The sequence below is a fragment of the Camelus dromedarius genome, chromosome 14 (assembly GCF_036321535.1).
Source record: "Camelus dromedarius isolate mCamDro1 chromosome 14, mCamDro1.pat, whole genome shotgun sequence".
Classification (NCBI taxonomy): Eukaryota; Metazoa; Chordata; class Mammalia; order Artiodactyla; family Camelidae; genus Camelus; species Camelus dromedarius.
Genome location: NC_087449.1, coordinates 22,421,720 through 22,445,566, shown reverse-complemented (window position 1 = coordinate 22,445,566; position 23,847 = coordinate 22,421,720). Strand labels below are relative to the sequence as shown.

Sequence of the window (23,847 nt, the reverse complement as noted above, 5' to 3'; positions counted from 1 at the left end):
AGTACCAAATAAATAAATTTAGACATTTCCATGACATGATTCTTTTGAAATGTAAGGGCTTCCATGTACAGAGATGGATTATGAAAGCTCTCCTACCCCATTTCCTCTCATATCTGTGTACTTTTTTAGGGGGGCAGTGTACATACGTTTTGTACAACTTTCTTCTCCATTAGGTTTCCTCTTTTCCTGTCTTGTTGATTCAGGCAGCAAGACACAGTGGACATACATGGGCATATATTCTGAAAGAAGTGTGAACTCAATTCAGGGGTCTTAGATATTTGAGTGGAAGAGGGGAAAAACATATTTTTTTTTCAGGTGGATTTTCCCCTCATATTTGATATTTTTATTATCTTAAAAATATAAGTTCTTAGTATTTATTTGTGTTAGGTAGTGAGCCATAATGGTGGTTTCAAGCAGCCACACGCATAATTCTGACAGCTAATATGTCACTCAAGTATTCTAATAATTCCAGTGAGACTATATACCATTTCTATGTGAATTTTAACTCTTTAAAATTCTTTCTCTTTTGTTCTTTCATACGATGCTTGAAGAGAATGTGACTCACTTTCTTCAGTGCTGCAGTTGTTCAGGTCATACAGTTAAAGGGTAATGTGCTAGGGACGGTCCATATAAAGAAGACCAGAGACAGAGAGTAGAATGATGGTTACCAAGGACTAGGGGCACGGGTAGTGGGGAGTTCCTGTTTTACATGTGTGCAAAATTTCAGTTTGGAAAGATGAAAAAAGTTCTGAGGTTGGATGGTGGGGACGATTACCCAACAGTGTGGATGTACTTAATGTCACTGAACTGTACATTTGAAATGGTAAATTTTATGTACATTTTACCACAATTAAAAAATTAAAGAAATTTAAAGATGTTAAAAAAAAAGAATAGTTATGATCTCTGCCCTTGAGGCACTCACAAGCTAGTGGTTGGGACAGGTATGTACACATATGTATAAAAGTAGGGTTTCAGTTTTCGTGGTTACTGATGTGTATTTAATAGGCACACAAAGGCGAGGGAGCACAAGATTGGTATAAGAGCCTTAGATGCAACTAAGTTGAGTCTCCAGGGACGTATAAGAGCTGATACCAAAAATATGTGGGCAGGTAGTATTGAAAAGCATATCAGTATCACCTGGAAACTTTTTAGAAATTTAAATTTGATATCTCCGTCCCAGAACTAAAATCAGAAATTCTATGGGTGGGGTTCCTCAGTCTTATGTTTTAGCAAGCCCTTTAGGTGATTCTGATGAAGCTAGAGTTTGAAAATTTCTAATGTAAAGTAAATAAGACAAATTTTAGAGTTAGACCACCTGGCTCTACCTCTTACTAAATGTGTACACATAGTACTTCCTATGCTTAACAGCACTGCTAACTAGAAATTAACTCACTGGACCTACTCACGTAAATGCTTAAAAATTACTTTTTGAATGAATATTGCTAAAATGTTTTCTAAAATATGTTGCCAGTTAACCCTCCAGAAATGTAGTAATGAGGCCAAAAGTTATTGATAAAGAAATGATATTGTCTAAGGTGGGGCTAGTGAGCAGTCAGCTGTGTCAGATATAACAGAAAGGTATGATAAGGTCTGAATGATACCTGTTGATTGGGCAACGTGGAAGCAATGGGAATTTTAGCCAGGATGGTTTTGGGGAGTGGAAAGGGAAGTAGCCCCAACAAAGGGACACTTGGAGGAAGGACTTTGAAGAGCCGACCCCTAGGAGTTGCGACTGGTTCCTCAGGCACTTGACAGAGGGACCCTATAGAGCTGGAATGCATACATCTGAGGAAGGGATGCCAGAAGGCTGGTGTTGAGGGGTCTCTGAAGAGGCATACTGTGGTAGGTTCTGAGAATGTGGGGAAGAAAAGAAAACCTGGTTACTGGAATCAGCTGCAATAACTCAGATGAAGAGCCTTTGTTGAGGTGATGCTTTCATAAATGGGAAGCAAAACAGGTAGGATCTCTATGACAAAGGAGGCAAGAATATACAGTGGAGAAAAGGCAGTTTCTTCAATAAGGGGTGCTGGGAAAACTGGACAGCTACATGTAGAAGAATGAGATTAGAACATTTCCTCACACCATATACAAAAATAAACTCAGAGTGGATTAAAGACCTAAATGTAAGAGTGGAAACCGTAAAATGTTTAGAAGAGAACATAGGCAGGACACTTTGACATAAATCATAGCAATATTTCTTTTGATCTGTCTCCTAAGGCAAAAGAAATAAAAATAAAAATAAATGGGACTTAATTAAACTTTGAAGCTTTTGCACAGCAAAAGAAACTATCGACAAAATGAAAAGACAGCCTACTGAATGGGAGAGAATATTTGCAAATGATATGACCAATAAGGGGATAATATCCAAAATTTATAAACAGCTTATACAACAATGTCAAAAAACAAAGAACCCAACTGAAAGTAAGCAGAAGACCCGAACAGATATTTCTCTAAAGAAGACATACAAATGGTCAATGGTCACATGAAAAAATGCTCAGCGTCACTAATCATCAGAGAAATACAAATCAAGACCACAATGATGTAACACCTCATATCTGTCAAAATGGCTGTCATCAGAAAATCTACAAATAACAAATGCTGGCCAGGATATCAAGAAAAGAGAACCCTAGTACACTGTTGGTGGGATTATAAATTGGTGTAGCCATTGTGGAAAACTAAAAATAGAACTACCATATGATCCAGCAGTTTCAATCCTGCGTATAATCCAAAGAAAATGAAGACACTAATTCGAAAAGATCCCTGCACCCCAATGTTCATAGCAGCATTATTTATAAAAACCAAGATAAGGAAACAACCAGATGAGTAGATAAAGTATATATATATATATATACACACATACACATACATACAGTGGAGTATTACTCAGCCATAAGAAAGAATGAAATCTTGCCATTTGCAACAACATGGATGGCCCTAGAGAACATTATGCTTAGTGAAATAAGTCAGACAGAGAAAGACAAATAATCTATGTTATCACTCATATGTGGAATCTAAAAAATAAAACGAATGTACATAACAAAACAGAAACAGACTCACAGATATAGAAAACAAACTAGTGGTTATGAATGGGGAGAGGGAGGGAGGAAGGAACCAGGTAGAGGTATGGGATTAAGAGACACAAACAACTATGTGTAAAATAAATAAGCAACAAGGATATATGGTGCAGCACAGGGAGATATAGCCATTATTTTGCAATAACTTTAAATTGAGTATAATCTATAAAATATTGAATCACTTTGCTGTACACCTGAAACTAATGTAATATTGTAAATCAACTATACTTCAATTAAAAAAACAAAACAAAACAAACCCAGGATGTTATCAACACCCTTTTTTATTCATCTTCTAATCTTCTAGCACCCCCTATAGGTAGAATTTAACAAGAATCCTGGAGGTTTGCAGAATTCCAGCTCCAGCATGAGAAAACAAGAGTATAGAAGGGTGGGTTTGAAGCTGAGAGACTAGAATTTAATGATCAACATAATTCACCCTATTGGCTACTTAGCGCCCACAAACACTTTCCTACACATACTTGAAGCAAAACTTCCTATAACTTCATACTTTCACTAAATAAGATGCTACTACACTTTGAACAAAAGGAGATACTCTTACCCTCTCCCCCAAAAGGGGAGATGCTGTGTTCTAATTGTCATCGTATCCATTTCTGAGCAACGTTTACAGTACTGATCTCTGGGCAATATTAATTGCTCCTCATGTTCAGTCACAGTCCCACCTGAATGAATATTCTGTAAACTAAATACTAAATTGTAGAGTTAACCACCACCAAGGGTCCTTATGTAAAATAATAAGGGGAAGGGGGAGATTGAAAAGAAATTAGTTGATATATAGAAATATACACACACATACACAGTAACACTAGAAGGAAGAAAATATACAAGCTGCCGCCATCATTTTTGTACTGTTTATGAGGCTGTAGTTAACATTTATAGCTTACGTTAGATTACTGGACTAATTCTTAAAGTCACCCCATGGAGTAGCAGATCGGGTGCCTCTGCTGTCACACCCGGACACTGAGTGTCTCTGTGGTCGTAATTTCTACCTCTAATACCGGTCACTAGATGCTGCCATTGATGGGTCTAGACGCCCCTGTGAGCCCTGCTTCTTTAATGAGTGCAGTTCTCATTAGGGCCAGTGTCCTGAATGTGAGTATCTGACTGGCGAGAATGTGCCTGAGCTGCCGGTGTTTCAGCCTAACCGAAGAGTAGTTTTGCAAGCAAGTGCTGGGCAGCCAGGGAGGTAAATGTTCACAACAGGAATGACTGGGTGTTAAGTCTCTAGAGGCCCGAGAAGCCTAGCTATGGAGGTAGAGTGGGGAAGGTAAGGGAATAGCGGGCAATGTACAGCCGAAGGTGTGCATTTAAAGGATGGGAAGGAAGGAGCTTGTTTCTAGCCTATAGAAAATGACCCAGCAGGGAGAGAAGAGTGGAAGCGATGGTAGAAGGGGACCCACTGAAGATATATGACAGGGACTGAGGACTCAACTTCCGAGTACTGAGAGAAGACAGGAAGCACCATGGTGGATGAGGCTCTGTTTGAGGTCTGCACAGAAAATTTCCTGCTTTATTAAGCAAAGTAGATTTAACTCAGAGAAGAGAATTCCTGTGCAATGTAGTGCATTCTTTGGGTGGTGATCAAAATCTCACTGGGTACCTATTCTGAGAGTTTCAAATATTATCATCAGGCTAAGGCAACGTGCTCAGTTTTAAAGCTCGGTGACCATGTGTAAGGATTTATTATGTATAGGTCATAGTTATGTTTGGAGGTCTGCATTTTCTGAAAAAGACATATGTGAATATAACAGAGCATTATGAAATTGCATAGTAAATTAGCTACAGCTAAGAATTTGAACTTAACTTTAGTCAGCTAAGTAGTCATTGGTCTGTTCACCTAAATGATAGAACAGAAAAATGAGAAAATTATGATCAACTAAATAGATTTTTCAACTTGCTCCTGTGATGAACTTAGCAGATTCTTTTGACTTGCTTTTATTTTGAACTCAGGTTTCTAAAAATATTAACACGGGAAAACCTGTCATAATTGCATGCAATTTGAGAAACATTTTCTTGTTTTTTCTTACCACTTTAATTGTTCTCTCCATTGTATGATTTGGTTACTGTTTATTTTACCAATTGTCACATACCATTGCCGCCTTGAATTCTATTTTTACGTGCATCTTTGGACAGTATAGCGCCAAACAGTTTAAATAAGACTTTTCAGATCAGGAGGAAGACCTGGCCAATATAAAAAAAATGAAACCTCTGTGGAAGAGAAAAATCCATAATGGTGGTTACTAAAGAAAAGTTTTTAATCCAAATCACCTCCTCTAGACATTAGAGAATTCACAAGAGGAATATTTCAAATACTTCCATGTGAAAATAAGTACATTTTAAAAAGAAACTAAACTCTAATGTTTTAAGGGATTTAAAACCCTGTAAATATGTCCCTTAAGGGAAAGCATTGTTTGAGCTCAGATGCTAATGTTTGTCAGAGACTCCGAAGGAGAGAGAATGTACAAATATGCTACCAGAAATAGACTCACAGACATAGAAAGCAAACTATGGTTACCAAAGGGGAAAGAGTGGGGAGGGATAAATTGGAAATTTGGGATTAACAGATACACATTACTATATATAAAAATAAACAACAAGGAACTATTATATAGCACAGGGAACTATATTCAATATCTTGTAATAGCCCATAATGGAAAAGAATCTGAAAAAGAATATATATATCTGGATCACTTTGCTGTACACCTGTAACTAACACAACATTGTAAGTCAACTATACTTCAATAAAATTTTTTAAGAAAAGAAAATACATCCTTGCTAATTTCAGTGTCCTGGATGATTTTCAATTTCTTGAAAGCTTTACTGCTGAATTCTCCATGGAAGGTCTAGGAATCTAATTTTAACCAGGCTCCAGGTTGTTCTTATGATGAGACTAGTCTGGGATACTACCTGGAATTAAAATCATTTGGGATTAGTAAAGTAGTTTTTTTTTTTGGGGTAATGTTTGTATAGATTACCAGAAGCGTGAAAGTAAAGCTTTCTAGAAATTGAAAAACATCCAGGTGGATACTGAAATTAGCAAGGATGCTGGCAGGAATAATAGTGAAGAGACTAAATAAACCAGGTGTTAGCACTTACAAAAGTGCAGATTCCCTGAAGGAGCCTTACCTTATTCATCCACATTGATTTCCCATCATTCCCCGGCTTCCCAACCCAACCACACATAACTTTCAAGTCCTCAGATGTCTACATGTGACTCTGGGCCTTTGCAAACGCTGTTCACTCTATCTGGCCCATTCTTCTCTCTCCCTCGTAATCTAGGCAAATTTTTTTGGTATGTGTTTCCACTTGTCCCTGTATTTATTACACCACAGCATTTTCTTTCATTCTTATTGTTTTTTTCACCCCACCTAGTTCACCCATTCTCATGGACATACTCTAGGCCTTGTCATTACTGATAATCTTACTCTTTCTATGATCTCAGGCTCAAGGATCCCACTCTTTGACCATCTCTTCCCCTCCCCCTCATTGTGGGCTTATTCCCCCTATCACTTCAAACTCAGGAGTAAAATCTCTATGGGTCTTGGCCCTGCCCTCTGGGCACTTGGTTCTGCCCTCTGAGTCACCCTCCCTTTTTCATGAAAGGTTGCACATCTGTGCAGCTGAGTAGTGTTTTCAGCATGTTTCCATTCAGCACGAATGTTGTGAGTCCAGTGGCTTTGTTTTGTTTTGTACTTTCAGTCTAAGCTAGCAGTGTTTCTCCTACTATAATTCTCTTACAAGACCACACAGCTTCTTGGGAATCTTATTGGGGTTCACTTCATTAGGTAAAACCCCACAGACCTGATAGTCCATTCCTTTTCATTGCTGAGTAGCATTCCATTATATGGATACACCACACTTTTTTTTTTAGCCATTCATCTGTTGGTAGACATATTAATTGATTACAGTTTTTTGGCTCTTCCAAAGAAAGCTGTTACAAGTCTCTTTACTTGTTTCTGTACAGATCTTTGTGAGAATATATGCTTTCATTTCTCCTGAATGAAAACCTGGAATTGGAATGTGTAAATCATATAATAGATGTATGCTTAATAACTTAAGAAATTGCCAAACTGTTTTCCAAAGTTGTATCTTTTTTACATTCCTACCAGCAGTGCATTAGAGTTCCAGTTACTCCAAATATCTTCAGTATATGATATTTAAAATTTTTTGTTGATATATAGTTGATTTACAATGCTGTGTTAGTTTCAGTCATACAGCAAAGTGATTCAGTTATACACACACACATATATATTCTTTTTCAGATTCTTTTCCATTACAGGCTATTATAAGATGTTGAATATAGTTCCTTGTGCTATACAGTAGATCCTTATTGTTTATCCATTTTATGTATAGTAGTGTGTGTTAATCCCAAGCTTCTAGTTTATCCCTCCCTCCTCCCCCCTCCCCCTTTGGTAATCATAAGATTGTTTTCTATGTCTGTGAGTCTGTTTCTGTTTTGTAAATAAGTTCATTTGTATCATTGTTAAAGATTCCACATATAAGTGATATCATTAATATTTGTCTTTATCTGACTTACTTCACTTAATATAATAATCTCTAGGTCCATCCATGTTGCTGCAAATGTCATTATTTCATTCTTTTTATGGCTGAGTAATATTCCAAATATATATATATTTATCTATGAATATATCTCATCTTGTTTATCCATTAATCTATTGATGGACACTGAGGTTGCATCCATGTCTTGGCTGTTATGAATAGTGCTGCTATAAACATTGGGGTGCATATATATTTTCTAAAATAAAAATAGTATTTTCATCTTTTCTGGATGTATGCCCAGGAGTGGGATTGCTGGGTCATATGTTAACTCTATTTTTAGTTTTTTAAGTAACCTCCTTACTGTTTTATATAGTGGCTGAACCAATTTACATTCCCACCAACAGTACAGGAGGGTTCCCTTTTCTCCACACCCTCTCCAGCATTTATTATTTGTAGGATTTTGATCATGGCCATTCTGACTGGTGTGAGTTGATACCTCATAGTAGTTTTGATTTGCATTTCTCTAATGATTAACAATGTTGAACAGCTTTTTATGCACCTATTGGCTATCTGAGTATCTTCTTTGGAGAAATGTCTGTTTAGATCTTCTGCCCATTTTTCGATTGGATTGTTTGTTTTTTAGCTACTGAGTTCTATGAGCTGTTTGTATATTTTGGAAATTAAGCCCTTGTTGGCTGCATCATTTGCACATATTTTCTAGGTTGTCTTTTCATTTTGTTTATGATTTCCTTTGTTGTGCAAAAGCTCATAAGTTTGATTAGGTCCCATTTGTTTATTTTTGCTTTTATTTTCTATTGCCTTGGGAGACTGACCTAAGAAAATAACTATGATTTGTGTCATAGAGCATTTTACCTATGTTCTCTTCTAGGAATTTTATGGTGTTACAGCTTACATTTATGCTTTAAGCCATTTTGAGTTTATTTTTGTATATGGTTTGAGGGAGTGTTCTAACTTCATTGATTTACATGTGGCTGTCCAGCTTTCCCAACACCACTTGCTGAAGAGATTGTCTTTTCTCCATTGTATATTCTTGCCTCCTTTGTAGAAGATTAATTGACCATAGTGTGTAAGTTTATTTCTGGGCTCTCTATTCTGTTCCATTGATCCACATGTCTGCTTCTGTGTCAATACCATGCTGTTTTGATTACTGTGGCTTTGTAGTACTGTCTGAAGTCTGGGAGGATTATGTCTGCAGCTTTGTTCTTTTTCCTCAGGATTGCGTTTGTAGTTCTGTGTAAATTTTAGGATTATTTGTTCTAGTTCTCTGAAAAATGTCATGGGTAATTTGATAGGGATTGTGTTAAATCTGTAGATTGCTTTGGGTAGTATGGCCATTTTAACAATATTAATTCTTCCAATCCAAGCGCATTGGATATCTTTCCATTTCTTTGAATTCAATACTTGATATAATGAGTCTTTTCAATTTTGACCACTCTAATATGTGGATATTAGTATCTCATTGCGGTTTTAATTTACATCCTGAATGACTAATGATGTTGAGCTTCTTTTCATTCATATGTCTTCTATAAGAAGTTCTATGGAGAAGTGACTATTGAAATTTTGGCCCATTTTTAATTGGATTTTTAAAATACTATTATTGAATTTTGAGAGTCCTTTATCAGCTGGATGATTGGCAAATATACTCTCTCAGTCTATGGCTTGTCTTTTGTTATCTTTTATCTTTCATTGTTATCTTTTTATCTTTCATTTGAAGAATAGACATTTTCAATCTTGATAAAAGTCAGATTTATCAGTTTGTTCTTTTATAGATCATGCTTTTGGTGGTGCATCTAAGAAATTCTTACCAAACCCAGTGCCACAAAAATTTTTTTTCCATGTTCTCTTCTGAAAGTTTCGTAGCTTGAGGTTGGAATCTGGACTGATGATTCATTTTGAATTGACTTTTGAATCATGTGAGGTATGGATTAAAGTTGCTTTTTGAGGGAGGGGGGCATATCGATATCACATTGTTCCAGCACAGCTTACTGGAAAGATTACTCTTTCTCCACAGAACTGTTTTTGTACCTTTGTGAAAAATTGGTTGTCCATATGCGTGTTGATGTCTTCTGTTCCATTAGTCTATTTTTCTATCTTTTCACTAATACTCTATTGGCTTGATTATTGTAGCTGATTAGCTGTAACTTCTTTTATTATTTTTGTGGTGGCTTTAGGATTTAGAATATAGGTCTTTAATGTATTATAATAGAACTGATATTATACCTCTAACTGACAAATCACCATTTCACATGTAGTAGACGAATATTACAACTGTATCCTTACAAATCTCCCACTTCCCCAAATTGGTGCTAGTGTCACACATTTTATTTCTACCAATGTTATAAACCTCACACTACATGATGATTATTTTTACTCTAATCAGCCAATAAATATTTACCCTTTTAGTTAAACTTCATTTCCTTGTGTGGAACCAGATTTCAATCTACCGTCTTTTCTTTTTGCCTGAAGGACTTCCTTTAGCATTTTTTATAATGCAGATCTGATGGTGATGAATTCTTTCCATTTCAGTGTGTCTGAAAAAAGCCTTTATTGCACATTTATTTTGAAAGATATTTTTACTGGGTATAGGGGTTAGGACTACAATTTTCCTTTCCTTTCAGTACTCCTCTGTTGCCTCACTATCGTCTTGATCATATTATTTCTGATGGCGAACTTGCTTTAACCCTTATCTTTGTATCCCTGATATAATGTATCATTTTTTTCTAGATGCTCCTTAAGCTAGGTGTCCAGAGTAGCTTACCTTTATTTGGATTTTGTGTTCTACATTTTAAGTATATCCAGTACGTTCACATCTGTGTTAACATTTAGCTCTTCTTTTTTCACATAGGCTTGAAGTGTTGGAAGAGTCACCTCGGCCCTCCCAGAAAGACAGTTTTCAGATTGTTCAGTGCAACTGCAGTGTTCACGAATGTTGTGAATGCCATGTGCCTGTGCCAACAGCCAAACTCAATTACACCCTTCTTATGTATTTGAAGATCACATCTGGTGGAGTAACTTTTCACTCACCTCCAATGTCAGTTCAGCCCATAAATGTCGGTAAGTTCTGCATAAGGAAGATAATCGATCCAAACACCAGTCTTACGAACAGGTTGAAAATTGCTTACAAAATTTTTCACTAGCTTATCTCTCTTTGACCAACACTGTAAACATGGTAAGTGTAGTTCTAGAGGATATTAAGTTATCTTCTGAAATGATTAAACAGCAGTAAGTAGATCTCTGCAATTATAACTTAAATTCTTTTTGAAAGCAGTTTGATTTCTTTAAATCCTGGATTGGTCTAATGGGATATGTACTGCTTGGTTATTACTTTTTCATATCTCAGATAACTATTTATGAAAATAATTAAAATCTGGTTTTTACCTGAATTTATGCCCCTAATAAATATTTCTTAGAGGCTCATGTGAGTCAGCCACCCATCTAAGAGCTTGGGAAACAATGGTGAATGAGACAAAGGACCTGCGTCACGGAGCAGGGACAGACAGGAGCAGGGAGAGGGAAACAGTAAAAAAGTAAATGAACAAGGTGCTGTACAGATCTATATTAGGAGAAGAGTTCCAAGAATTGGTAAGGCCCATATTTTTAATGCAAAGATTTGCCAAAAGTTTCTTGGATCAACTCAAATATATAATTACAAATGTGAACAATCTAGGAGAATGTTAAATTAAAGGATGTAATTTATTAACTCAGTTTTGTGTATGCATGTTTAAATTATACATTACACATGATGTGTAATTTCACAGCGTTAATATTTTACATTTACATTTCTTGAAATGGTTATATGCAAACTCTTTTCATGCATCTTTGCCTCACAGTTTTTGACATCACTAGAGCCCCTTTTCACGTGTCTGACACGGTTTCCCACACCACTTCACCTTCAGTTCTTTCTAAGTTCCTGGGGGTATAGCACTTTTTGAATCTGTATATGACGTTATATTTAACATTAGGACTTTTAAATAACTTGTCTTCTGGGGATATATTTGTGACCTCCATAGTATAACTACAATGATATCCAAGCAAGTCAGTCATGACATTATACCACAGAGAAGAATTACAAGATCTATAAAATAGCATCATCTTCTCTTTTTAAAACCAGTCCAAAAGGTGGTTTTTAGAAGCATTTAGAGCCAGCATTGAATTGAATTGTTTTTAAAAATAAAGTTAAGAGAAGGTGCTATGATAGACTTTTATAAGAACCTTAAAAGGAATTTTGTCTTATTTCAGGGATAATCATAGGGAAAAGGATTTCCCTGTATTTGGTCATATATGATAATGTCTAAAAATTGTATGTGTCATGAAAAGAAATGACAGGTTGTGTGATGGAGAGTGTTAGGTGTAGGGGCTATTATTTCAGCTATGGTGGTCCATTTAAGCTGAATAGAAAAGAGATAACTATGCAAAAATCCAGAGCAGAAGGTGCCCCAGGCAGGAAGAATAGTGCTCACAAAATTCCTGGGATGGAATGAGCTTGGAAGTTGAAAGAACCAAAGAGAAGGCCCTTGTGGTTGGAGTGAATGAGGTAGGTGCATATTCGGAGATGTGGTTAGACAGTTATCTGGGTCCAGGTCAAACCATGGGCCAGGGTTACAGAGTTTGGATTTTATTCTAATTGCAATGGAAGCTTTTAAACCAGGAGAGTGATATGATCAGGTGTGTGTGTGTGTGCACGCATGCATATTTAAAATTGGTGCTGCATGTGAAGAAGGAAATTGATGGGGAAGGGAGGAAGGATAGTTGCAAGAGTGGAAGCAGCGGAATCAGTAAGAGGCTGTTGGAGTTGTCCAGTTGGCTTAGGGTCATTGCAGTGGAGAAGTGAAGAAGTAATCAGACGTGGGATCTATCTGGGAGATGGTACTGGCTGAATGTTCTAATGATCTGGGTGTGGAGTGTGAAGGGCAGAGAGGAATCAAGGATACCACTTAGGCTTGGACCTAAGTGGTACCAGAATAGTGGCACCAGATCCTGAGAAGGGGAAATTGGAGAGGAATAGGTGTGTGACACATTACGTTTGAGATGCTTATTAGAAACCCAAGAGATACTGAGTTGGATATATGAGCCTAGAAGTCAGGGGAGACATGTTTGGGAGTCTCTAGTATATAGATGTTATGGGATTGTATGAAATCACACATTTGGAGTTCAGTGAGAGAAAGAGTGAGAGACGATCAGAGAGAAAAGAGGAGTTAAAAGCGTGGTGACCTGGAAGCCAAGTGGGAAAAGTAGTTCAGCTACTCACAGAATGAGCAGCTGTGCAGAGTGCTGCTGAGAGTTGGAGTAAAGTGAATCAGGCCATTGACATTGGTTTTGGCAAAGGGTAGTGACGTTGGTAAGAGTAGTTTCAGTGAACTGGCAAGAAGGAAGACCTGCTCAGAATAGGTTGGTTAGGAAAACGGGATGCAAAGTGGAGAAGGTGAGCAGTGCCAGCTCACCAGGAGGAATTTTGCTCTGAAAGCAGTAGGTAGATGGGATCTGGGACTGGATACATAGTGGGTCCAGGGAAAGAGTTATTTTTAGATTTCTGATATCAAGGCATATATGTATGGAAATAGGAAATGTGAAATAGTTTATAATTTTATGATTTCACTTTTGTTTGGTGTCTTTGTTTTGTGTTCTATCCTCTTGATTATAAGAACTCAGTGAATTTCACCTGTAGTTTCTGGACTTTAGTGTTTAGCTATCCCTGCCGTAAAGTAGCTAAAATTTGTCTTATGCCACATAAAGTAAAACCTTCATTAATTTTGACTCAAGGAAAAGAAAAACTGTGTCCAAATTCTTGAAAATATGGGATGTAAAAAATATGAATGTGCCATTTTATTTCTTGAAAATGGAATACAAATCAATAAATATTTCAGTGTAATGATGATTTCCATGTACACGAGTAGTTCCTGTTAATTGCAAAAATCTTGAAAATGTAGAGATGGACAAAGAAGAAAAATACATCATTTATTTTTGACTATTTTGGCTTTTTTCTATTTTAATACACATTTACACATATCCTTTCATTTGTTTATTTTAATAAATCAGGAATCCAAGGATAGATGTTTAATAAACTTTTAAAATTAACCATATTAAGCATGTTCAATATTCTTCTCCAATATGATTTTTTAATAGTTGTACAGATTTCCCTTAAAGGGATGAACCATTATTTATTCAATCAATTCTTTATTGTAAGATGTTTACATTGTTTCTACAAATAATTTAAAAGTTATGTTGTATATTTAAAACCACAGGCATACACATCTCCGCATATTTATACACACAAATGCATATGCGTGCATAAAAACACACATATACATATGAACTCAGAAATTATATACTGAGCTAAATGCCCCATTAAAATAAGACACTCCATCCCCACCCCTTTTGGGTGACAAGCCAGGGCCTGCTGATGCTATGTTCACTGCATGTAAACCATGCATGCTATGTGGATGTGTCTGGATTGTTCTATTTCAAAATTAATAAATTTACTGAATTTGCATGCACATTTACATAAAGTTCCATGCATATGTCATTGATTTTTGCATACAAAATCTGTATGCATTTTCCAAGTAGTTCTCTGCAAAATACTTTTTCTGCTTGGTACTCATGAAAACAGTGGGTGGGCTTCAAATAAGTCTGGGAAATGCTAGGTTGAATAAAGTTAAGCTGTCTTTTTTATAGCAGGAATTCATATTTATCGAAATAACATCATTTACTGATTTCTAGTTTTTACCACGTGGGGAGAAGGTGGTAATGATTCCTATGGTAAAGTACAGGAGTGGAACCAGTATTTTGCTTCTGTAATCAGCCTTTGAATAAGGACACTTTTTAGGCAGTTGAAAGAATAGGATATGCTAAAAATTCATTTTGACTTTATTTAGACTATCATGGAAGGGGGAGGATGGTATAGCTCAGTGGTAGAGTGCATGGTTAGCATGCAGGAGGTCCTGGGTTCAATCCCCAGTACTTCTATTGAAATAAGTCAATAAATAAACCTAACTACTTCTCCACAAAACAAAAATGAAAAAGCAGACAATAAATAAAGGCTATCATGAAAATCACTTGACTTAAAAGTGTTCTCTTTTTTTCTTAAGTGAAGCCTGATCCACCATCAGGTTTGCATATGGAAATCACGGACACTGGTGATTTAAAGATTTCTTGGTCCAGCCCAATATCAGTACCATTTCAACTTCGGTATCAAGTGAAATATTCAGAGAATTCTACAACAAATATGAGAAAAGTAAGTATACTTTGATAAATAAAATGAAAAGTTGAGAAGCAATTAAAGGGAAAGTGAGGACCCCCACCCCCCACCCCAGGTCCCATAGAAAATGCCCTGGGGACATCAAGTGTTCCTGCTACTTCTAGTGCTGAATCAGTCATAATTTAATATTATACCACTGGCTTTCATTTAAGATCAGCATAGGAAATGAGCATAATATAGCATTTCTGGATCTTCTGTAAAATGATTTTAGAAAAATTGTCTGATATTACTCACTGTCTCTTAAATGTGGATCCATGTTATATGTTGAGGAGCATGACAAATTCCTCCCAGAAGTTAGTGCCAGGAAAAGTTCCTCTTCCAAAGTTTATGTATATTAGGTTAAACTCTCTCTCTCTTTCTCTCTTTCTGCCTCCCTCCCTCTCTCCTTTCTCTTCCCCTCTCACTTTCAGACACACACACACACACACACACACACACCCCTAAATGGCTACTGGAAGTCCAGACACAGAATTGTGGAATTGATCATTATAAAGTTTTCACATAAAGACCTTCTCTGGTTTCTGATTTTACGTGCCATCCTTACTTTTTTCTTACTACTCAATATATTTGTTTACATGCAAGTGCATGCATTTGTACTGTATAGTGTGTCAAATCCTTTTTTCATTCTTTCAGTAAGTGCTGAGCACCTACTGGGTGCCAAGAACTCAGGATATATTGGGATAGTAGAACAGGATAAGGGGGTCCGGGAATGCGAGTGGGAGATGGTGGAATATAATATTAAATGGAGGCCGGGGAAGAGCTCATGGAGAAGGTGACATCTGAGCAAGGATTTGAAGGAGGTGGTGATGTAGATATCTGGGGGAATTGGGTTGTTAGTAGAGAAAACAGTGATTCAGAGGCCTTAAGCTGGGTGAGCAGCTGGAGGCCAGGGCAGTGAGCGGTTGGTCAGAGAGGGGCGGGGGAAGGAGGCGCTCACAAAGAGCCCTGTGGGCCATGAAAAACTTTGGCACTTTAACTTGTGAAACTAACTGTTATGTAATTTAAGTGGGGAAAAAAAATAACCTGTTCTTTTGGATCTGGGCTAATTTTTGAAGACTTTATATTCGTAAAGAGCAGAATGGGAATCCGGTGTCATGTGTGGAATAAGCTGTTAAGGCTTCTCTGGGCTTCAGCTTTCTCATTGGTAAATGGAGATAGGAGGATTTGAAATCTAGGTGACCTGATAGTGTATAATGCATTCCTAATGCTTTTCACTGCTTCTAGCCTATAGCGCCCCACAGTCAATGGGCCAGGAAGTTCAATAGCTTCGGGGCACATCACTGCTTGTTTTACGCAGATAGGTCTCTCAGATATCTTCCCTCTAGCTTATAAACTGTATTTTGATTCACTGTAGTTTATCATCAGACTTGGGTCCTTAAAATTATTCATGCCCTGCTTCGTGATGCTTTCCTCCAGGAACGTTTATGGTTCTCTGCACATTCTACCGTGTGTGTGATAGCTGTCAGCAGTGGCTTGAAGCTTCCCACTGACGTTGCTGTCCCTCTCAGATCCTGAAACGTCAATATTCGTTATCATTCAGTTAAAAATATTTGTTGATTATCATTGTGACTTTTTTCCTTGGACTCACAGGCAATTTAAACTTTTATTGACTGATGTCAATCAAACATTTGTCGTTGGGTTATTGAGCTCTGTGTAATTCCACGATGGGCCAGCTGGCTACTCTGTAAGATTTTAATTCTTTGTAATTAGTTGAGACCTGCTTGCGATCAATTTTGGTTAAGGTTTCACATTGATCTGATGTGCTGATGCTTTCAAATGGTATTTAACAGGCTGATGAGACTGTCTCAGCTACTTCTCTGCTAGTAGACAGTGCGCTCCCTGGGTCTTCCTATGAGGTTCAGGTGAGGGGCAAGAGACTGGATGGCCCAGGAATCTGGAGTGACTGGAGTACACCGCTTACCTTTACCACACAAGGTAGGTTTTGTAAGTCACTTCTGTTGACAGCAGAATATGGTTCCTGAATTTGCCTTTGGCACATTATAAGCATCTTAAATTTTGTGGCAGTAAACCAAAAGGAGCAACACCATATTACTTTTTAAGTGAAAGTCTGAAAACGTTAACCTGTTGGTGGCAGCCTGTGTAAGAGCGCCCACGTCTGTGTGCATCCGTGGGGGTATCACGCTGAATTATTCTTTCTTACCCAAAAGATAGAGTTAGTATAAAAGTTCCAAATTTACAAATTCAGGACACTACTTTTATTGATGGATGTTTCCTGAATTTGTACTTGAAAATCAGATATATTTATTTGGCATAGATTTTAACTATTAAAATTTATTTGAATATTACGTATTATATAATTAAACAATTCTTTTCACTCCAGTTGCTTGCTCTTGAGAGTTTTCACTTTCAGTTCTCATATTTTTAAAGTTATCTTTAAATATCAGAAAAACTGCAGTCTATTCACAACTTCCTTGTGAGCTGAGGCGCAGGGTTTTATATAGAGGCCCAGGAGTCCAGCAGTCCCATCCCTGGCACAAGCTAGGGAGGGACTGTAAGAAGACACCTCATGATCCTTTGACTAGTTGTCCGATCTGTCAAATGGGCAGAATTACTCTGCTCTGTCAAATGGGCAGACACACTCAGGTTGATTTTGGATGTATGGAGATAGCAAGTACCATGTAAAACACTAAGCAGATATGCAACACATTGAATGAAATAAATTTACTTGTTGATTACTTACTATTTAAAAAGCATTGATTATTAAAAAGTAAGTAGTAGAGTGGTTTAAGAGCATGGACTTTGGAGTCCCAGAAGTTTACAGGGATCCTGGCACCATTTGGAAAGTTGTCTTAATCTTTCTATGCCTCAATTTCCTCATCTGTAAAACAGGGGCTTTTTAATATGGGTAGAATGAAATAATGCACATAAAGGGCTTACTGCAGTGCCTGACCCTTAGTACGCACTCAGGAAATAGTAGATCATAGTTTATAACTATCATAGTTTATAAATCCACAATTTCAATATTAAAAATCTCAAAGTCTAATGAAGGCGAGAGATTGACAAGGTACGTAAATAATTGCTTAGCACAAGTAAGGTGGTGAGAAGAGCTGAACTAAGGGCTAAGCACCAGAAAGAATTAATGCTCACTGGCAAAGTCAGGGACCTTGTGTAAGCAGACTTAGAAGACAGGAATTTGTCATCTCTAGTCCTCAAATAATTAGAGTATCATGATATGTGTCGTATGATGCTGAAAATTCAAATTTTGTTCTATCTTCAATTATAGATCATTGATTAATAAGTGTTAATGACCAGCTGTGAAGTAGATAGAGAGGAATGAATTAACAGCATAAAATTTCAGTGAATGTCCTGTGAAGGTTTTTACATAGTGGGATGGGGTGAAATGGGTGGCAGAGGAGGGAAGTTTGACAAAGGGAGGAGAGGCAACAGCCCCTGCTCCCCGTCTGAGTGGCCTGTGCTTTGCACATTTATTTAACCATCTGGTGAAATGTTTCTCTTCCACACAAAAATGGCTTTATCCTTTACTGTTTTAGTTCTTAATTAGATCTGAGGCCCTACCCTCTCTGAAGAAAAAGGAAATTCTAAAGGAATCGTTGTTTTTAAGTTTGCTGACGTTCAGGTTATACATTTATACCGTTCTAGAATGTGATTCTTAGTAATGTTATATATTCATTGGATTAAGATGAAAATTTGATCCAGTATAATATAATAGCTACTTGTGTTATATAGTTCACATAAAATTTTGTTTTGGTTTGTTCAACTTAGGTTTTTAGACCTTTGGATGGACATATTTTTAGCTCTATTCTACTTTATGCAAATCCTTTCATACTTCTATTACTTTCCTAGTTCATGTCAATATCTGTAGGATTAAATTTGCTTGGCTTCTTAATATGTTACACAAAAGTTTTATGCTTTCATGTAAAATATAATCAGACTTATTAATATATCTGATAAAGTACATATAGACATGTATATGCCCATCCATAGGCAAATATTTATTGTTTTGTGTACACAAAGTTTTAATACAGGCATGTTTTGTTGAAAAAGCTTTGCCAACTTATTTACTTGTACAATATCCAACAACGTTACCATTAACAGTTAGCCTTTTACTTGTTTGACACAGGTGTGTCTCTCTAGTGACTTGAGACATCCCAAACAGGAAAATCTGAAAATAAGTGAAAAGTAAATCCAGACAGTGAGTAAATAGCTGCCCCAAAGGGCAGAGTTTGTTCATTTAGCAATGTGTGTAAAGTTAAGCTTAGTAATTTAGCAAGCTTGGATAGCTTAGGTGCTGCTGAGTGGTACTAAGTGATTAGTAAGGGAAAGACAGAAACTTGCCAAATAGAAAGTAGACTAGGACACCAAGAGTGGGAGGAAAGCTTACACCCTTCAGTATCTCCCAGGCACGTTTCTCTATTACAGTATTGTCTGCTGTGATGGTGTAATGTGTACTGAATCACAGATAAAAGGTATAAGTAGGTTGATCATTCCCTGTTGAGTAATAATAATAATAATGACAATTATTGGGTGCTTCCTGTGTTTCAGACACTGTTCTAAGTGCTTTGCATATATTATCATTTTATCCTTTCAAAAACCCAGTGAAATAGGTACTGCTGTTCCTCTTTAATAGACAAAGAAGTGGAGAATTAGATAGGCTTAAGTAACTTGTAAAAGTTGACACAATTAGAAAGTAGCCTGATTCCAAAGTTCATGTTTGTAACCACTAATAAGGCAGTTAAGTACATAAATGTATAATTATGCAAGGTTTCTTTCTGGTGGCACTAAAAATTGGTACTCAAAGCTAGTAAGTAGTCAGCTTAATTACATAGAGCATTTTAGTGGAACACCTCATTTCCTTTATGATTTCTGGTAAATGATGTTTCAGTGTTGCTTAGATTTTTTATTTTTAGGTTTAGATTTGCTGATGTCGTTTGCGGGAACTTACACATTTTACAGTGCTTACCATACTTGAGGCTTATTCCCTGAAAGGTGTGCAACACCAAAGTGTCTCCAGACACAGGAAATTCCTATTCTTGTGTAAAGAAATTTAACTCCTTCTCCCTTAAATCTAGTTACTTAATGTTATTGGGTTCCCTTCTAGGTGCTGTAAAGGCATCCACCAAAGAGAAACATTCTGTAAGACTGAGGCATTAATTCATTTAGAATGAATTAGCATATCTGCCTTATCATTTCAAACACTTGGGGTTTTTTGTTTTGTTTTAATTTTTATTTTACATGCTTTTTTTTTTTCCTGGATAGATTTTGAAGAGTTTGATAGATCTCCTGATTGCAATGATTTTTTTTTTTTAATTGAGGTACTGGGGATTGAACTAAGCTAAGCATGTGCTCTACCACTGAACTGTTTCCTTCCTCCCTGTTTTTTGTTTGTTTGTTTTTTTAAAAAGAGGTTACCGATATATTGCTGCAGACAGAATGCTAATTCTCAGTACCTTTGTAACTACTGCTTTTTCTTCATTAATATAATAAAGCTGTAACCTACCAAATGTACAATTAGTGGAGCATTGACTATTCCTAGTCCAGGAATTCTTATGGATTCTTTTGAAATGAATTGAATATGTTCCTTCTCTGTAGCCGTTGGGATATCCAGGACTTCTAGAGGAAAACCCAGGACCTTGCCAGAATTTATGATGTGCAAGAATATTGCAATTAGGTTATGCTACACAGTGAAAACAACTTTAGAAGTGCTGAATTCTTGTACTACCTTAATTACCTGCATTCGTGTTGCTGGGAAAGAGGAGAAACAGATATTAGATAATTTTTACATTTCTTATACAGCTCTTTTACCAAGTTAGAGAAAATATTTTTTTCTTAAAGAAAAATCGGTAGTCTGCTTCAAGAATTAAAAAAAATATATTTTCTGGAGCTGTAATAAAGAAACATATTTAAAATTTTAGATAAAATAACTTTATCTAAAGTGTTTTGATTTGTGATTTATGTTCTTTTGAGTAATTCACTAATATTTATCAATAGAATTTCCCTTTTAAATAAAATTCATTAATATAGATCTTGTAACGGTATTGATACTTGGTCATGAGAAGAAAATCATTGTCTTCTTATTTTACAAATTAAATATTGTGTAGTATCTCAGAATAAAAGATATATTTAGGTCAAGACTGCAAACTCGGACGGAGAAGATGGCGGAGTAGAAGGACGCTCGCAGGTCACCCTCTCCCACAAATACACCAAGACCCACATCTACAGACCCACTCAGCCGACCAGAGCACCTGTGGAACTCTGACAGAACATCACCCTCTTCAAAAGATAAAGACACCAAAAATCTGGTAGGAGAAAAGGAAAAAAGAAAGAACAGAAGGCAAAGCAGCGCGGGACGGGTCCCGCGGGGAGGGAGTGGCAAAGGAGGACTGGCGCTCGCTCTCTGGGTCTCCCCTCTCCAACTGAGAGGCCAGCGGGACGGAGGGGGAGCCTCCGAGGCTCGGACCTGTACAGAGCAGCCCTTCACTAACAGAACTAAGTTAAACGGGCACAGAGCGTCCCCCCGACACCCAGCCTGAGACGCGGGCCGGCAGCGGCGGGCAGGGCCAGGCTGCACAAGCCGGGCGGAGGACGGAAGTGGCTGCACGGAGGCAGCCCCGGGGGAACGCAAGGGGCTGCGTGCCGTGGCTGTGGGTGCACAGGGCAGAACAACCTGGACCCTCCATAAAAAGCAAGGTTGATGTGCTCTCGGGGGAAGGGTGCACACCCCCATCTCTGAAAACCCGCGGAAAGTTTTCGGGGGAAGAGAGGCGGGGCTCAGGCACAGCTGCCATATCCTCCGCGCTGAGCACTCAGGCGGGGGTGGGGGCGAAACCTGCATCTGCACCGAAGGGCTTAGCAGCCTCAAAGGCCAGACTGAGACTGGCCTGCAGCCCGGGGCAGATAGGATCCTTCCATCCTGGTCCCTCAGAGAACTTGCTCCACAAAGACAAACAAGGAGCTGGGTTCTGGCTCGGAGCAGGGACAGGGCTGTCCCTCGGTCTTCCCCGAGCCCACCTGCAGAGCGCCGACCAGGGCGGAGTGCGCAGCCGCACAGAGAGAGGAACTACCGGCGGCGCAGGTAGAGGGAGAGCGGCCCCCCCCCCCCACCTTTCGGGCAGGAACACAGCCCCTGACCGAGGTGCTGGGAGGGGGGCACGACCCGCCCTCCTCCCCGGCCAGTCTGCAACATCTGACTGCGGCATCCGGCGGGGCAGCGACCCGCCCACCCACAGCAGAGAGCTGCACCTGACCCAGTGTTAGGAGGAGGCGCGATCTGCTTGCCGACAGGTGCTGGGAGCAGCACAGAAGAGGGCGCCAACGGAGGGCCTCTGAAAACAGCAAGCTGAGCTTCCAAAACAGGACGAAGACAGAAAGACTTCACATTAAAAGCACACAGACTCCAGGAGAACACCGACAAATCCCCCCCCCTTTTTTTTTTAATCTGTTTTTACCTGTTCTATTTTCTATTACTCTCTTAATCTTTACTTCTTAATTCATTTCTATTTCTCTTGGGTTTTGATGTCCTGCTATTGATTAGACACAGGTTTCAAATACATCTATTCATCCCCCCCCCTTTTTTTGTAAAGTTTTTAAAAGGACGTCTCAACCCGATTAATACTCTGCTTCAACTCACTCTTCTATTATTCATTATACACTGTTTTCAAACCCTCTTTCTCCCTTCTTTTAAAATTCTTTCTCTCTCTCTCTTATTTTTTTTTCTTTTTTTCCTAAGTTCTATTCCTAAATAGGCATCAGATAGATAAAATCCTTAAGGACCAAAATAAACAACTGATACTCCATAAACCACAGTGCCAAAGAGGTATGAGCAAGATGAAGAAGCAGAAAAACCTTTCCCAATTAAAAGAACAAGAGAAATCCCCTGAAAGAAAGATCAACGAAATAGACATCGATAGCCTACTAGATCAAGATTTCAAAAAAGGAGTGATCGAATTGCTGAAGGAATTAAAAGAGATAGTGTTTAGAGATATAAAATATGTCAAAAATGAAATTTGAAGCTATAAAGAAGAGCCAAGTAGAATGGGTAAACTCATTGACAGAGATGAGGAATGATCTAATAGCTGTGCAAAGCCGACTAGATAATGCAGAGGAACGGATTAGTGATCTAGAAGACAGGGCAATAGAAAGCACCCATTCAGAAGAACTACAAGATAAGCAAATAAAAAATAATGAAAATAGCATAAGGGACCTATGGGATAATATAAAGCGTCCCAATCTTCGCATAATAGGGGTCCCAGAAGGAGAAGAAAGATCAAAGGGGATTGAAAAGGTTTTTGAAGAAATCATGACCAAAAACTTCCCAAACTTAAAGAAGGAATCAGATATCCAAGTACAGGAAGCTCAGAGGGTCCCAAACAGGAAGAACCCAAATAGACCCACACCAAGACATATCATAATCAAGATGTCCAGAGTCAAGGATAAAGAAATGATTCTAAAGGCAGCAAGAGAAATGCAAAGAGTAAGTTACAAGGGAACCCCCATAAGGCTCTCAGCTGATTTCTCTACACAAACACTACAGGCCAGAAGGGAGTGGCAAGATATATTCAAAGCCCTGAATGAAAAAAAGATGCAGCCTAGGATCCTTTATCCAGCAAGGCTATCCTTGAGGATAGAAGGAGAAATAAAGAGTTTCACAGACAAAAAAAAGCTGCAGGAGTTTAGCAACACTAAACCCATGCTAAAAGAAATATTGAAAGGGCTATTCTAAATAGAAAAGCAGCAGGATGCTACAGAAATGAGAAACACACAACTGGAAAGGTGATAACTCATGAATTACAAATAAAGTAAACATGAAATTATAAAAGAAGACATACAAATCACTGAGAGTGGGAGAGGGAGGCAGGGAAATATAGAGTATTTTTTCTTTCTTTTTTAAATTTTTTTAACAGTAGGATAGGTTTGAGATCATGTTACTATCAGTTCAATAAAAACAGTTATAGTAATGGGTTGATAGATTTACAAAAAAGGGTAACCACAAGCCAAAAA

At 37.8% G+C, this 23,847-nt stretch overlaps 1 protein-coding gene across 2 annotated transcripts in view; it reads left to right on the top strand.

The window, feature by feature from the left end:
- Positions 1-23,847, top strand: part of LEPR (leptin receptor) — a 90,660-nt gene that overhangs the window by 31,142 nt on the left and 35,671 nt on the right. For both annotated transcript variants that reach the window (XR_004140837.2, XM_031465319.2), the window contains exons 5-7: positions 10,459-10,667; positions 14,699-14,844; positions 16,659-16,803. Coding sequence is in view for 1 of the 2 variants with exons in the window: in XM_031465319.2 (XP_031321179.2) it covers positions 10,459-10,667; positions 14,699-14,844; positions 16,659-16,803 (500 nt within the window). In the remaining variant the exon portion in view is untranslated. The remainder of the gene's footprint in view (positions 1-10,458; positions 10,668-14,698; positions 14,845-16,658; positions 16,804-23,847) is intronic.